The 16,203-nt window shown below is 36.6% G+C and overlaps 4 protein-coding genes across 4 annotated transcripts in view; 2 read left to right on the top strand and 2 right to left on the bottom strand.

The window, feature by feature from the left end:
* Positions 1-1,965, top strand: part of LOC111480356 (choline-phosphate cytidylyltransferase 2-like) — a 4,374-nt gene extending 2,409 nt beyond the window's left edge. The window contains exons 7-8 of the mRNA XM_023125340.1: positions 1,117-1,227; positions 1,377-1,965. Of these exons, the coding sequence (XP_022981108.1) occupies positions 1,117-1,227; positions 1,377-1,562 (297 nt within the window). The 3' untranslated portion in view covers positions 1,563-1,965. The remainder of the gene's footprint in view (positions 1-1,116; positions 1,228-1,376) is intronic.
* Positions 1,966-6,842: 4,877 nt separating this feature from the next.
* LOC111480355 (zinc transporter 3-like) lies at positions 6,843-10,271 on the top strand. Its single transcript, XM_023125339.1, has 3 exons — positions 6,843-7,570; positions 7,694-7,843; positions 9,613-10,271. Exons 1-3 carry the CDS (start codon positions 6,944-6,946, stop codon positions 9,916-9,918), a joined length of 1,083 nt encoding a protein of 360 aa, XP_022981107.1. The 5' UTR covers positions 6,843-6,943; the 3' UTR covers positions 9,919-10,271.
* Positions 10,272-11,736: 1,465 nt separating this feature from the next.
* LOC111480888 (anthocyanidin 3-O-glucosyltransferase 2-like) lies at positions 11,737-13,397 on the bottom strand. The gene has a single exon (XM_023126109.1). The coding sequence runs from the start codon at positions 13,183-13,185 to the stop codon at positions 11,749-11,751; it is 1,437 nt and encodes a 478-aa protein (XP_022981877.1). The 5' UTR covers positions 13,186-13,397; the 3' UTR covers positions 11,737-11,748.
* A 600-nt stretch (positions 13,398-13,997) lies between these two features.
* On the bottom strand, positions 13,998-15,643 carry LOC111480887 (anthocyanidin 3-O-glucosyltransferase 2-like). Its single transcript, XM_023126108.1, has one exon. It carries the CDS (start codon positions 15,588-15,590, stop codon positions 14,142-14,144), a length of 1,449 nt encoding a protein of 482 aa, XP_022981876.1. The 5' UTR covers positions 15,591-15,643; the 3' UTR covers positions 13,998-14,141.
* Between the last annotated feature and the right edge of the window lie 560 nt (positions 15,644-16,203).

The raw sequence follows: 16,203 nt of genomic DNA, 5'->3' as shown, positions 1-16,203 counted from the left end.
AAAAAAAAAAAAAAAAAAAAAAAAAGAGGAAGCTGGGCAGTCCACTTGCAATCTTGCAATTTTGTTACTAGAATTTGCCTAAAGGCGTGGCTTATGTTTTGTGCATTTTTGCTATGACTTGATAGCTAACCATAAGTTTCAGGAAAAAAAGCTAGAGATATTCACATTAGAGAAAGCCAATATTATTGGATGAAATCCATATTTCTACGGTTTTATTTTCAATAAACTTAGCTATGCACTGTGTGCTTTTGGGCCCACCTTTTTCACCTTGCCTGGTGTGTGCATCTTAAGATGCCTCGATGTTTTTACGACTCATAATTATTTCGAATGATCAGATACTTCACTGTCCTTGCACATAAGCGAATATGATTTCTTGACCAATTGAAGAACTTAGATGAGATGATTCTATGCTACATTTTGTATCTTCCTGAAATGACTTGAATTAAGACACCAAAAGAGCAAAACACGAAAGAACAACTTGTTGAAATGTACCTATGTGTTTTTTCTGCCTTCAGTTGATTTTAGAACTTACTCCAAAAATAATGTGGTCTGTGCGGCTGCCTTTCACATTTCTTTTTGTTTTATTTCATTTTGTGATATATCTTCTTAGAAAAGGATTCTAATTGTACATTCATGAAGTTGTCTTTTCAAGTAAGAAAAGTTGACTTTTGAGCCAGCTATCTACCATGCAAGCAGTATAATTCTTTTGGGTTCTTTTTTTGAGCACGTGAAACGATTCCAGAAACAGCTGTGCTGATATCAAAGTATGGAACCCTAGTATTTCAATGTATTCACAGACATATTCTTGCTTTTCAATTCTTTCTTATGCTCGTAAATCCCAACTTTTGTTTCTGTACTAATTCAAGCATTGAAGTTTTTATTGGTAATTGATATTTAGGCCGCCTAATATAGCAAGTTGATTGCTTCTTGGGTGTATTCTATTCTCCCCATTGAAGTGAAAAAAGTCCTTTTTTGTACTTCAGTGCTAGCGAGGACTTTATCTGGTTTTGTTAGACCTACAATTATATTTTGGGCTTTATTTTCCTCGATCTAATTATTGAGGCAGGATATTTAATTATTGTTTTTTGTTGAAAATGATTGTTCTGGATACTGCAGATTCAAACAGTGGCAAAAACTGCCGGCATGCACAGGAATGAGTGGGTGGAAAATGCTGATCGCTGGGTGGCTGGATTTCTAGAGATGTTTGAAGAAGGTTGTCATAAGATGGTAAGTTAATGCACGAAGTATCCTGTTCTTCATTTACGTGGCAAGTTTTGAAGTAGATAAGAAAAAGAAAGCATACAAAAACATACATGGTTTTGTGATTCTTGAACTAAAACAAAGGGTTAAATCTGAAACATAACGGGTGTATTTAGGGCACGGCCATCAGAGACCGAATTCAAGAGCGGTTAATGGGGGCACAGCAGCAAAAATATCTAGAAAATGGCAAGGACAGTGACTCAGACCTCGAAGAAGAATATTATTACGATGACGACGACGAAGAAGAATATTACGAAGACGGCTTCTACGAAGAATTCGAGAAAGACGAGAAGAAAAGGTAGACACGTATTTACATCAAGTTCGAATACATGTCACATGCATAATTTGATGCTTGTTCATGGATTCTACAGTAGTATGTTTCTGCTATATGTTTAGGCGCAGACAGTAAACGTAAACCATAACTGCTAATTGCCAAAGCAAAAAAAGAAAACAAAAGAGGGGCACTTGGCGGTGAGTTCAGGAACCAATGTGGCTTTTGTGACCCTTTTTAAGATATGTGTTTGTGCATATAGGTTGAAATTTTAACCCTTGAAGCTTGTAAAACAGGTCGTTTCTTTTTGGGTTTTGTTTGTGAATCATTGTAATTGAAGAGTTTTGAAGCTTGGGGTTTCCTGTTTGTATGTATTGTAAGAGTGATAAATATGGTTTGATATTATTATATGTATCTTTCTCTTTGTTTTTGGTCATTCTGTAAAGGAGAATTGAAAGGGAATTTGTGAAAAGCATTAGATTAGTGGGATACTTGAAAGGAGGTTTGCTTACCTAAGCTCTCTCCTTTTGAAGTCCTATGTTAATCTACAAAGGAATATAGAATCCTATAAACAACACAATCTTATACTTATGGGAGACTCCTTTTGAGCATCTTAAAAGAATGCAACCACATCCATCCGTCGTAAAGTGTGAGCCCAGATTCACTGACGTGATTCGATAACCTGACTTACTTGGACTACCAATCTTAAACCATAAAAATTTGGTTGAGAAAATAGGCCTAAATTCACTGACGTGACTCGATAACTCGATAAACTTGGACTATCAACTTCAATTCTATTCAAGTTGCTCAGATCACCAACTCAACCAACCTAAAATTTCGAGTTGGTCCAATTCTTTTTTTTCAATTCAACCCAACCCAACTTGTATATAACTGTAATATATTGTTTAGTTGGCACGTGAGAAAATTGTGGCCAATGGTCCAAAAAGGTAGATTTTTTAATTAGAAAAATATCTTCAATACTCTCTCCCTAGATTTTTTTTAAAAATTTTCTTATTTTTAAAATTTTTTCTATTCAAATCCTTCATCTAAATTCTAAATATCAATCTCTTTTTATTTATTTATTTATTTTAATGACATAATCATCCTCTAAAAATGAAAACGATACTTTACAAAACACTTTATTTACCTGTTTTCGTAGCTAGAGACCAAGGAGAGACGAGATCGAGCATAAAAGCTGGATCATGGATAACTTTATTTTGTTAAGTATGTTATATATGATGATTGAGCAACTTGGATATTCAACAGATTCACATTAGTGACGTTTTTCCTTAGAGGGTTGACCTACATAGGCACACAGTTGATTCATGTTCGAGCCGCGTCCCTTATGTTCCACTAAAACAGTTTTCATGAGATACTGTATTGAGATAAATCACGAACCATTAAGAGGTTTCCATTCAATCCCGAACAGCACCTTTTCGGTGGAGAACGAAAATAATGTAAAAATTGAAACTTAGATTAAAATTTTAATGTATGAGAATAAATTTAATGGTTGGTGCACTTTAGAATATTTTTGGTGTACACCAATTAATTCACTGTTATTAATGATTCAATGTCAGCCTATAACGTCTAGATCCGCTGGTAGAGGATAAAAAGCCACATGCTTATTCCAATTTTATCCTTCTCTACTCCACTCCGCTCACCTGTCTGTCATGTTTCACTCTCTCACCGTCCAATCAATGGCCACAAAGCTTTTCTTTTCTACTGTTTTAGTAAGCATTTTTTTAATTAAAAAACTAAATATGTAATTTAATTTTAAATATTCTTTTAGTTAATTAAAAACCTTTTTTTAATTAATATATATATTTATTTCTCTAATATTAAAGAGTGTTTTAGATATATTTTATTAAAATTTTATAAAAGAATTTAAGTTTAGATTTGTTACTATTTTGTTACTATTTTGATCAATCCCGTCATTTTTTTTCACTATTGTAGCTAATACGCTAACGTTGTTAGAAATCATGACTCTCCATAATGGTATGATATTTTCCACTTAAGCAGCTCTCATGGCTTTGCTTTGGGCCTCGGAAAAGACCTCCTATTCCTCACTTATAAACCGTGATCATTCTCTAAATCAGCGAATGTGAGGCTCACTCCCAATAATCTTCAACAGACGTGACAATATTTTTTATTATAAAAATTAAGGAGAAAACGACGAGTGAAAAAGAAGAAAGAATAAGAAGAAACGAACGAGAAAAAAGAAAAGATGTGACGATAGCCATGGATGAAAGGAGGAAACGGACGAGAAAGAAATAACATTATTTAAAATTTTCGAGAAATTATTATTATGTCAGCTTCCATTATTGGTGAAAGAGACCAAAATAATACTGATAGAAACCCGAGATAAATATCGAATTTAAAATTTTAAGGGATACCAAATTCAAATTTTAATTTATTTTTTTTTCTAAAATTATAAAGATAATAATTTTAAAATGAAAACACACAAATAAATACATCCTATAGATATTAAATTATTTAAAAAATTAATAATTGCATTTTTGACTAAATATAAAGTGAAATGTATGGAAATATTATAATATTTTGTGTTGTTTATTTCCTAAAAAATGTGGGAAGAATTTATCATGCTAAAAAAATACAAAAAAATAAAAAATAAAATAAAATAAGGTTAAATTAAAAGGAAAGCTTTTACCTTTATAAAAAAAAAAGTTAAAAAATTCTTGCCGTCCATATAGAGATGAAAACTGTCTATGTACATCTCATAGATTATCTCCAAACTTTTCAGGTCAACTCCGATCAACCTACAAAAACTGATATTCTTGCCGTCCATATAGAGATGAAAACTGTCTATCTACATCTCATAGATTATCTCCAAACTTTTCAGGTCAACTCCGATCAACCTACAAAAACTGATTCAATGTGTTAGACGAACACGACTCTCCACAATGGTATGATATTGTCCACTTTGAGCACAAGCTCTCATAGCTTTGCTTTGGGCTTCTCAAAAAGCCTCAAACCAATGGAGTTAGTATTCCTCACTTATAAACCCATGATCATTCTCTAAATTAGCAGATGTGGGACTTTCATCATCCAACACCTCCCCTCGAACAAAGCACGTCTCCCCTTAATCGAGGCTCGACTCCTTTGCAGTTTTAGTCATTTTTTACTACCTTCGTACCTTCGAGGAGGCTTGACTCCTTTTTTCTTTTTGGAGTCCTTTGTTCGACATTCGAGGATTTGCCAATCTATTGGCACGACTAAGTTTAGGGCATGACTCTGATACCATGTTAGACGAACACGACTCTCCACAATTGTATGATATTTTCCACTTTAAGCATAAGCTCTCATGGCTTTGATGTTGGATGATGAAAGTCCCACATCGGCTAATTTAGGGAATGATCATGGGTTTATAAGTGAGGAATATGTTGGATGATGAAAGTCCCACATCGGCTAATTTAGGGAATGATCATGGGTTTATAAGTGAGGAATACTAACTCTGATGAAAGTCCCACATCGGCTAATTTAGGGAATGATCATGGGTTTATAAGTGAGGAATACTAACTCCATTGGTATGAGACCTTTTGGGAAGCCCAAAGCAAAGCCATGAGAGCTTATGCTCAAAGTAGACAATATCATATCATTGTGGAGAGTCATTTTTTTTGAATTGGTCCAAAAAAAAATTTCTAACATATATATAATTCCAAGGGAGCTCTCTTATTGTTTGTGCCAGCTATTAGTTTGACAGCTGGTTTAATAGGTCCAAATTTATTCAATTTTTCAGCCAATTACAAAAATACCTCAATTATTACCTCATAAAAATAAATAAAATTTTAAATTTTCATCTTAAATTCCAATCCCAAATTATTAGATTAGATTCTTAATTTATTAATTTAATTTATATTATTCAACAACATTATTTTATATTTAAAAATATACTATTAATTATATAACCATCAATGTACTAATTTCATGTTTATTATTATAAAGTCTATGTTAATTAATTTTTTCTCAAAAATAATAATAATAATAATAAATAATGTCAACCCATCCATACGAGCATAACTAAAAATCACGGTATCGCAATTCTCAACTATCAACGAGCTCGATAAATCTAATATCAATAACAAAAAATGATCGATATTCTAAATTAATGTGTTCGAGTCAATTTCTTGACAATTTCAAATATAATTTATTATCGGTAAATATTAGCTAAAAATTAGAAAAGGATAAACTATATAATTTGGGATTTAAAAAATAATGAAACTTGGCTTCATAATATCTTAATTAATATACAAAAATATAAAGATAGAAAATATAATATATTCTTTTATTTAAGAATTAAATATACAAAATTAGAAAATAATAAAATTTGTTGCAATTAAGCTCAAAATTATTTTTTATTATCCAAAGTATGTAATAAAATATTCATCCTTGCTACCAACCTCATGCTTTGCACCCTTTATTTTTAATTTAATTTTGTTTATTTAATAATTTAAACTTTGTAATAATTTATAAACACGTTGGGTATCTTAGGTAAGAAAATCTATTAAATATTTATCTTATCTCTAAGGTAATATAATAGGAAAATTACCTCTGTAAATGCACTTAATGTTTTGAGCTTCCCAAAAGACCTCATACAAATAAAGTTAGTATTACTCACTTATAAACCCATGATCATTTCCTAAATTAGCCGATGTGGGACTTTCATCATCCAACAATCATTACATGAATTTCATTGAAAATGTCTAAAATAACCTTAAATTAAAGAAAGCTAAAGAAAAACGAATAAATTTGAGTATGAACGGGAAAAAATTCAACGTGAACAAAATTGAGGTGACAAATTGGTGTAAAATAGTCAAAATTGAACCAAACTAATGATGAGTTATCCTTAACTTATGAGGAATAAACGACGAGTGATCCAAGTGACGAAATGAAAATAGTAATAGATGTTGCTAAATTTTAATATAATAATAATTAAAAAAAAAAAAAAAGTTGGTCTAACTAGATAACGTGTGAAAGAGTCCCTAATTCAAAAAATTAGAAAAAAAGAAAAAGAAAAAAAAATAAGAAGAATATGGCGGAGATTATTATTAAATGGAGGGCAAAATTGGAAATTTGGTAAAATTACATAAAAATGTCGACATTTGAATTTGACTTCAACGATTTATTCCAAGTCATTCGACACTATTGCCGGTGAATTAAGCACATGTCGACATCCTTTCGCCATGCCAATTAATAACATTTTAATTAAACAGTTAATTAATTAATTAATTAATTAAATATCATTAGCAAAATAATATAATTTATTTTGAATGCCTATATCTGAAAATGGAAATTTGCACGTCCGTAGCAAACTCTTTAAATCCCAACTGTAATTCATCTTCTTCAACACAAAGGAAAAAAAAAGCCCTAAATCCATAACCGTTCTAATCGGCCATGGCAATGGCGACCTTCAAGCTTCATCCTCTTCTTCTCGTTTTTCTTGTTCTGTTTCTTCTGCTTATTCCTTCACTGATTGCGGCACAGACAGACTGTCACTGTCCTGAAGAAGAAGAAAACAAAGGAATCCGAAACAAACCGCTAGCCCTAAAATACAAAATCGTCGCCATAGCTACGATTCTCGCCGCTGGATTAATCGGAGTTTCTATTCCGATGCTCGGTAAGGTGATTCCTGCCTTGAGTCCTGAGAAGGAGATTTTCTTTGTTATTAAAGCCTTTGCCGCTGGTGTCATTTTGGCTACCGGATTCATCCATGTTCTTCCTGATGCTTACGAGAGTTTGAAATCGCCGAAACTGAAAGAGGATCCCTGGGCGAAGTTTCCGTTCACTGGCTTGGTGGCTATGGTGGCGGCTATTGGTACTTTAATGGTGGATGCCGGTGCTAGCTCTTATTATACTCGCCTTCATCTGAAGAAAGCTCAGCCTGAGATTGATGAGATGAACGGCAGAGCTATCGACGCTCATATTCCTGTTCATACTCACGGTGGTCATGGCCACGCTCATGACTCCTCTGATGTCACTGGAACACCGGCGGAGATTCTCCGGCACCGCGTGATCTCTCAGGTAAACAGAATCGGAAGAAATTGTAACCGGATTTCTCTATCGATATTGTTCGTATTGAAGATTTTGAGAATTGAAAACCAGAAATTGTTTAATTGGTTTAATTTTAATGGTGTGTTTGTGTAGGTACTCGAGCTGGGGATAGTGGTACATTCGGTAATTATTGGGATCGGTTTGGGCGTTTCCGAAACTCCCAAAGCCATCAGGCCTCTAGTGGCGGCCATTACTTTTCATCAGTTATTCGAGGGCATGGGCTTGGGAGGATCCATAGCTCAGGTATTTTCTTTTTATTCTTTTAGGTTAAATTAATAAAATTATCTCCAACTCCTTTATATAAAATAAAAAAAAAAATCATTTTAATTTGAAACGTTTCAATAATACCCTTTTAATTTTTAAAATTTTCAATAATAACTCCAAAATTTAAACATGATTTTAGTAAGAGAGAGGAATGAAGTATTCAAAGGGTGTGGAAACCTTTTCAATTACGAAGTGACGATGATACAATCCATAGTGGACAACATTTAACGATCCATAGTGAACAATATCTAACGATCCTTAGTGGACAATATCTGGAATTGGACTGTTACAAGTAGTATTAGAGTGGACACTGGACAATATGGAATGAGTTGTGAGATCTCAAGAAAAGAAATTGAGCTCTTACAAATAGTATTAGAGTTGACATACTACAGTGTGGTGAGAGAACTCTGGGTCCTCAAGTGGTGAGTTGTGAGATCCCGGTTGGAAAGAAGAAATTGGGCTCTTACAAATAGTATTAGAGCTGTGGGTCCTTAAGAGGGTGAGTGGTAAGATCCAACATTGGTCGGAGAGAAAACGAAACATTCTTATAAGAGTGTGGAAATCTCTCCCGACGGCTATATATTGGGTCAAAATGACAAAATATTTATTAGCACTGGACTTGAGCTATTACAAAACAATACCCTTAATTTTTTTATAAAAAATTTGGCTGTATGCATTGGGCTAAAACTAATAGTATCAGTTGGCGGTCGGACTTTGTTACAAAATGATGCACTTAACTTTTTATTATTATTATTATTATTTTTGGTTTAAATTAAAAAAATACTATTATGTGAGTATTGCGTAAAAGAATTAATATATAGATACCATGTGGATGGACATGTTTGTGGGTTGTATAGTCAAATATGAGAATTAAATGTGGGACCTATGGTTGGTGGGTTGTGTCATCAGAGTTATGTACATTGGTTGACTTTGGTGCCCACTGAAATTGACACGAATTCTCAAATATTTCTTCCTAATCTCATCCATAAACCTTATTTAAAATAAAAAAGGAAAAAACAAATCATTAATCAATCAAAACATCCCATAGTTTACGTTGAAAATTAGATCATATTAAATTATGTTCACTTTGCTGCTGCATCTTCTTGCTTTTCGCACCTACTTTATAATATTTTATCATATATTCTTCCAAATTCAACTATTTAATTAGTATATTTTTTTTGAATTTTCAACCTTTAATTTAATTCTCAACCTTTTAAGTCCGTGATGGCTCGCTTTGTTCGGTTACGGAAAATTAGGTTTTTAAAGCCCAACTCAACCCTTGAATTAAAAATCCAAAAGGATCGGTTAGTGATGAACTTGGACGGTTAGTGTTTTAGTATTAATATTCCAATGGTATAAATTTAGTTTTTTTTTTCAAAAAAAATACTTCATCTTTGTTAAGCCTTTTTGTGTAAATTTTGGTGACATATTTACATTATGACTTTTATTGATGTAAATTATTACAAAGTCAAACTTATATCAAATGTGTTAGGTGATGGGCCTAGTATTGGACGTTTAAACTAGCTTGATCTAGACCTAATCAAATTAAGTCATTGTGGCCCAACGTCGAGACATATGTTAGACTAGTGGCTTAGTGTTGGAGGTTAAACTAGCTTAACTAGACCTAGTCGAGTTAAGTCAGTTTGGCTCGATGTCGAGACTCAATCTTGAAACGTATTTAAATCAAATCATTTCTTATATTGATAGAATTTCAAACCTGAGGGGGTTAAATTGGTTGAAACATGCAGGCAAAGTTCAAGAACAGAGCAACAATAATAATGGCGCTATTCTTCTGTCTGACAACACCAATTGGGATAGTAATAGGCATTGGAGTAACAAAGGGCTACGACGAAGAGGACCCAAAAGCACTGATAGTGGAAGGGATATTGAACGCAGCTTCAGCAGGTATCTTAATCTATATGGCTCTTGTTGATCTGTTGGCTGCCGATTTTATGAACCCAAGAATGCAGAGTAATGGAAAACTTCAACTTATGGCCAATCTTTCTCTTATTCTTGGAGCTGCCTTGATGTCTTCACTCGCTCGCTGGGCTTGAAAATTTACTCTTTTTTTGTTTTTGTTTAGCAATTTTTAAGTATTAATTGTGCATAACTATGTCTTCCTTATAGAGAAGGATGGATGGATAGATGTTTTGTGGCTCATGATTTGATTATAAAGTTCCCCTCAGCCAATTGGAGTGTTCATGTGAGTTTGTTTCTGAGGTTGAAGATTATATTAGAGAAACTGATGTAAAATAATTTGGAATTATAAATTGCATGAATAGTCGTGAAATGTTTGTTTTGCAAATGAATTTGTTGTATAAAATATGGGTATTCCATATAGAGATATTTAGATGACTAGATATCTCGAACAATTTGAATTACTTTGTTGAGCTGTTTTCTGTTGTATGTATTTTTTTTTTCGGTTTGAGTTGAGTTGAATTTTTAAAAATTGAAAAAAATTTGATTTGGTTCGTGGGTTGAAACTTGTTACATATAAGTAAATGAGTGGTTTATGAACTCTAATGTATACCTATACTAACGAAGTTTATCTCTTTTTCGATGGCTCAATCATAAGTACTCGAGCTAAATATGCACAATTTTATATTGGGTGACATTCGACCTGAGATGACTCGTATTGGTTGATGGGTTAAGTTTCATTCTTAGAAGGAAAGAGTAAGTAATGTGACTATATTGTAAGTGAAAGCCGGAGTTATTAAGTTTTGAATTCGGATTCCAAATCTCTACTTGACTTGAGACCTGAAATGAATTATGTTGGTTGATGGAGTAAGCTTCATTTTTAGAAGGAATGAGTAAATAACGTGACCATGTTGGAAGGGAACATCAGACGTAACCATATTCTAAATTTCTACTTTAAGTTCATTTGGAAGTGTAGACCCCACTTTATAAGGAATGAAAGGTAGATCATTACACGTGTTGAGATAAGAGTGATAGTTGACTGATAGATAAGTCCACTAAAAAGACAAAAGGTCAACCTCATGGAAAAAGAAGAACGAATAGTGTTGACTTGATAAGTCAGTGTCAAATGTCAAATCAGGAAGACTACAAAAGTATTTGAAATACTTCCTAAATCAAAGGCAATGGTAGGTCCGCCTGTGACAGTTTGATCCTCACCGTCCAATGAGAAGCTCGCTCACCTTTTTTCTTTTTATTTTTTTTATTTTAATTTTTCAACGACTTTGACTTCTGGTCCACCCTCAAATTCCATTCCAACCGCGTAGTGGGGGGACACTGAATTTAAAAATTGAATGCAAAATTAATTATCATCACCGGAATTTTTGACATTTAAAGTTGTAATTTCTGACTTAAGAATAAAAATAAAATCCCACCATTTGTAGCCACCAAGATACCTTACATTCAAGTCGATTTCACTGCCGTGAACTCATTTTTCAAGTTGGAATTTCAAACCGTGACAAATAAGTCAAAAGTGATGTTTGAGTTTATTACAAACAGCAAATGGGTATGAGACATGACTGATGTCCCAAGACGATCCCCTTTGGCCTATGTAATCGAGTAGTTCTCGAGCACTCCTCCACACGACCAGTGGTCAGCAGTAACTTGAAAAAAAGAAAGAAAAAAAAAGTGTATAAATATATGTAGTAAGCAACGTACTTGTAGATTCTATCACATTCTTATCCTAGTAGATTACTACAAGTTTTTCTCTATTCGAGCTTAAGCTCTTTGGTCATATGAGCTTTTGGGGAGGGTTCGAAGATCCAAGCGGTTCTCTAGTTTAACTCTTACCCATTAGACTATAGACTTAAAGAGTTTGTTTTATCTAGGTAGTAAATGACTAACATCCTATGATCGATCGAGCTGAACGAGGAGAAATCAAACAAAAAGGAGAAGGTACGTGTGTGTCGACTTCAGTGATCTGATTCACTCGGATCGAACCGATTAGGCATGATTGCATCAATGAAACGATTAAGTGCATTAAAAGAAGATCCACTCTCCATCATCGCCTTCTTGCTTTCCTCACCCTTAACCATTAATGCCCTTTTAAGCTCATCCGACCTCTCCATCAGCCTTCTAATGGCGCCCTCAATCTTCTCCGCCCTCAAAACAGCCTCCTCCTCCTCCTCCTCCTCCGCCACCATCATACTGTAATCCAACGAAACCTCCACAGCCACTCCCAACTCCACCACCATCTCAAACGCATTCACCTGCTGCTCCGCGTACATCGGCCACGTCGCCACCGCCACCGCATTCCACAAACTCTCCAGCACCGAGTTCCACCCACAGTGCGATACAAACCCTCCCGTCGCCGGATGCTTCAATATCTCCATCTGCGGGGCCCACCCTATCACTTTTCCGATCCCACCCGTCCGATCTATGAACCCCTCTGGTAATACGCTCTCCGGCGGAGTCTGCCGTATCGCCCAAAGGAACCGGACTCCGGTTCGCTCTAACGCTTCGGCGATCTCCTTGGTCTGAGATTCATTGAAGCTCCCCATAGTCCCGAAACAGAGGAATACGACCGACGACGGCGGCTGCTCGTCCAGCCACTTCATGATTTCCTCCTCACTTTCTCCGATTTGGGGGTTTTTATTCAGATTTAAAATGGGTCCGACGGCGTACACAGGCGGGAGCCTCTGTTCAGCGAACCAGCGAATCGCGTCGAGTTCGAGCTCGGAAAATGTATTGATTAGAAACCCATTTGCTTCTCTGTATCTCCGAGTGAGGGCGTGCGTCCATTCAGTCGCTTCTCTGTCTATAAACATGGTGGAAATCACTTTCCTCGGAATCGGATTCCTAAAACAGAGGACGGCGAACTCTGTGGCGGAGTTTAGTAACCGGTCCATGTCGTGATTGAACTCATTGTCGTAGAGCTCTTGGAGATGGAAGAGGAGGGCTAGAAAGGAAGCGCTGGAAGTGTAGAACACGAACGTAGGGACTCCAAATTGGTTGGCCACATCCACCATGGGAATGCAGAACATGTCGACGACGAACCCAGCAAGTGTCGGGGAGTCCGGTCCTCCGTCCGCGGCGGAGATGAGGTCAGCGACGGCGGTGGCAACGTTTAGTTTCTGAGATTGGACGAGGGGGTCGAGGAGGAGGGTCCTTTTGGTGCCTTCGGGGATGGGTTGTTCCGGGAGGGTGATGAATCGGATCCGGTCGGAAGCAGAGGAGGAACAGAGGGATTGGATTAGAGGGGCGGATTTGGTGGGGAAAGGGAGTTTGATTATGAGAATGGTGATTGAGAGAGGAGGGTGTCGAGTTGTGAGGAGGTGGGCCAGGTGGACGGCGGCGGTGAGGTGGCCGATGAGCGGCGTGGGGATGAACACCAGCTCCAGCTTCTTCATTTTCAGCACAGGACGGCAGAATCAGTGGAGAGGGAGGAGGGTATTTGTGTAATTATATTGAAGTTTTTAACAGAGATGGATGACGTCATGGCTTCGCTGTGCCTTTGGATAAAGAATTAATATTTTTAGTGGTAATAATATAAATGGTCGGGGAATCAAATAATTGACAACCACTACGTTCGATCTGGTAGGATCGGGTTGAGCTTAGAAATGTCCATTGGGCACGTGAAAGGCTAGACAATAAGTGAACTAAACGCTAAACCCTAATCCCTAAAGTGCATGTTGATTAAAGTTGACAATATAGCAACTTAAGCCACCGCTAGTAGATATTATCATTTACAGGCTTTCCTTCCGAGTTTTAAAATGTGTTTGGCACGGAGAGATTTCCCCACCTTTTACATGTTTTGTTTCTCTCTCCAATCTATGTACGATCTCAAAATTCAACCCTTCGAGGTCCAGTGTCCTCGTTTTCATTCGTTCCTATCTCCAATCGATATAGGATTTCATAATTCACCATCTTCAAGGTCCACTGTTCTCGCTAACACTCATTTCCCTCTCCAATCAATATGGGATCTCACAGACAATTATTTATATTGGACCAAGTCGGGTTGAGTCGAGATATTCTCTATTAGGAATAACCCACTTGAACTTCGTTGCCAAAGCTTTTCAAAGCTAACTCAACACCCTCAAATTCTTCACTCACGGTCTCTCGTGTCCATGACCAATCCATCAATATACACAAATTCAAACTTCTTTAACATTTGCACTTTTAAAAGATCAATCGAACGATTACTATTTCTTAAAACATACTTAAAAGATCAACTCGATTGAGTTTTCACTATGTAAACATACTACCAATATCCATCATCCTAACAGAGTCGATTACACCTTATTATCAATCAATCCAGACCCAAAGTTGAATCTACGGGAAGATTTACGAACCAATCTACGAGCTTTCAGTGGTTGCCTTCGGGTGCATTGGCCAAGACATCATCAATAAAACGACCCAACGAAACGAACGACGAACCACCGTCCCTCATACTCCTCCGACTTTCTTCACTCTTCTCCTTAACTTTCTTCCTAATCTCATTCCCTTCATCCATCAATGTCCTAATCCCACATTCAATCTCTTCACAACTCACAACTCTCAACCCTTCTCTCCCCAAATCCTTCCTATAATCCAAGCACACCGCCACCGCCAATCCCAGCTCCGCCACCATTTCAAACGCATTAAACTGCTGCTCCGCATACAACGGCCACGCCGCCATCGGCACACCATGCCACAAGCTCTCCAACGTCGAGTTCCAACCACAATGCGACACGAACCCACCGGTCGCCGGATGAGCCAATATCTCCGCCTGCGGCGCCCACCCAATAACCCTCCCAACACTCCTAGTTCGCTCAAGAAACCCCTCCGGTAGAGCCTCGTTGATGTCGGCGTAGTCATTTGGCACATCCATCGCACCCTCCGGTGACGGCTGCCGGAGAGCCCACAAGAACCGAACCCCACTTCGCTCCAAACCTCGAGCTATCTCCGCCACTTGATCCTTGTCGAAGCTTCCTCTGCTTCCAAAACAGAGAAAAACCACCGAATCCACCGGTTGTTCATCGAGCCATTTCAGAGCTTCTAAACCATCATTAACACTAGGATTGCATTGCAAAATGGGTCCAATTGCATACAAATTGGGGATTTTTGAGGACCCATTTGACATCCATTTCATCATATGTGATTCCATTTCCACAAATGTATTAATCAAAATCCCCTGTATTTCTGTTCTGAATTTCCTCGTATTATCATGAAACCAAACAGACATGTCTTTATCAAAGAAGAATCCAGGAATGGCAGTACGAGGAACAGGATTAATAAAGCTAGGTGGATTAGCTAATTCCCCATCTGGGTTTTGCAGCAATTCTTCAATGTTCTTGTTTTGTTCATAAAATTCTTGAATATGAAAGCTAAAAGCAAGAAACCCAGCACTAGAAGTGTAAAACAAATAGCAAGGAACCCCAAATTCCTTAGCGACATCCGACATAGTTGTGCAAAACATATCTATGACAAAACCCACAAGATTGATGGAGCCAATGAGGTTAGTAACAGCTTGTCTCACATGGGGTTTGTAAGATTCATAGAGTTTCTCCACAAGAAAGCTGCTGCTGCTGCTGCTGTTACCATCGCTTGGAAAGATTAGTTCAGGAAGAACAATAAACCTTACGGAGTTTCCTTCAAAAGCGGCTGAAAGGGTCTGAATGTGGTGGGCTGTTTGGGCGTCGTGGGGGAGCTTGATGGCGAGGACAGTGACGGAGAGACGGGCATCTCGGGCGACGAGAAGCTTGGCCATCTCGACGGTGGAGGCAAGGTGACCCATGCCGGGGCCGGGAATGAAAACCACCTCGAATTTCTTCATTGGATTCAGAGGGTCGGAGATTTTAGGAGTGAAGAACTGATCTTGGGGGAGCCAATCAATTTATAGAACAAAGAACCAGCTTTGAACGTAGTTGGAAGAGAGTTTTATTTTGAGTTTATAAGTAAATAATAATATATTTTAATAGGGTCATTTGAAGGAGCTTGAAACAAAGTCATAATAGCATATTATTAAAGTTGACAATACCATGTACAAAGTCGTGATTTCAAACACGGGCGTCATTGCTGACTTGTTGTGAAAAGTCGTGATTTCAAACACGGGCGTCATTGCTGACTTGTTGTGAAAAGTCGTGATTTCTAACACGAGCTCAAAGCAAAGATAGGGTTTGAGTTAAGAAATGAAATAGGTTTTACGTGTTTGGCCGAGAAAACCCATTTTTTTCTTTTTTTTGTATTATTCCTTATTCCACTTATGTTTATTTTTTTGTTGATCTTTTTCTAAATATGATTTTTATTACTATTTGTGTTTAGTATGGTTTCTCCTTCTTTTAAAACTCTATTTTCTTTTGTTGGGGTATAATTAATTAATTATTCTAATTATAATTGTAATTAATTGTAATTAATTATTTAATAATAATAAACTATTATTATAGTTG

Source organism: Cucurbita maxima, unplaced genomic scaffold, assembly GCF_002738345.1.
Source record: "Cucurbita maxima cultivar Rimu unplaced genomic scaffold, Cmax_1.0 Cma_Scf00006, whole genome shotgun sequence".
NCBI classification, from domain to species: domain Eukaryota; kingdom Viridiplantae; phylum Streptophyta; class Magnoliopsida; order Cucurbitales; family Cucurbitaceae; genus Cucurbita; species Cucurbita maxima.
This window is presented reverse-complemented; position numbering and strand designations above follow the sequence as displayed.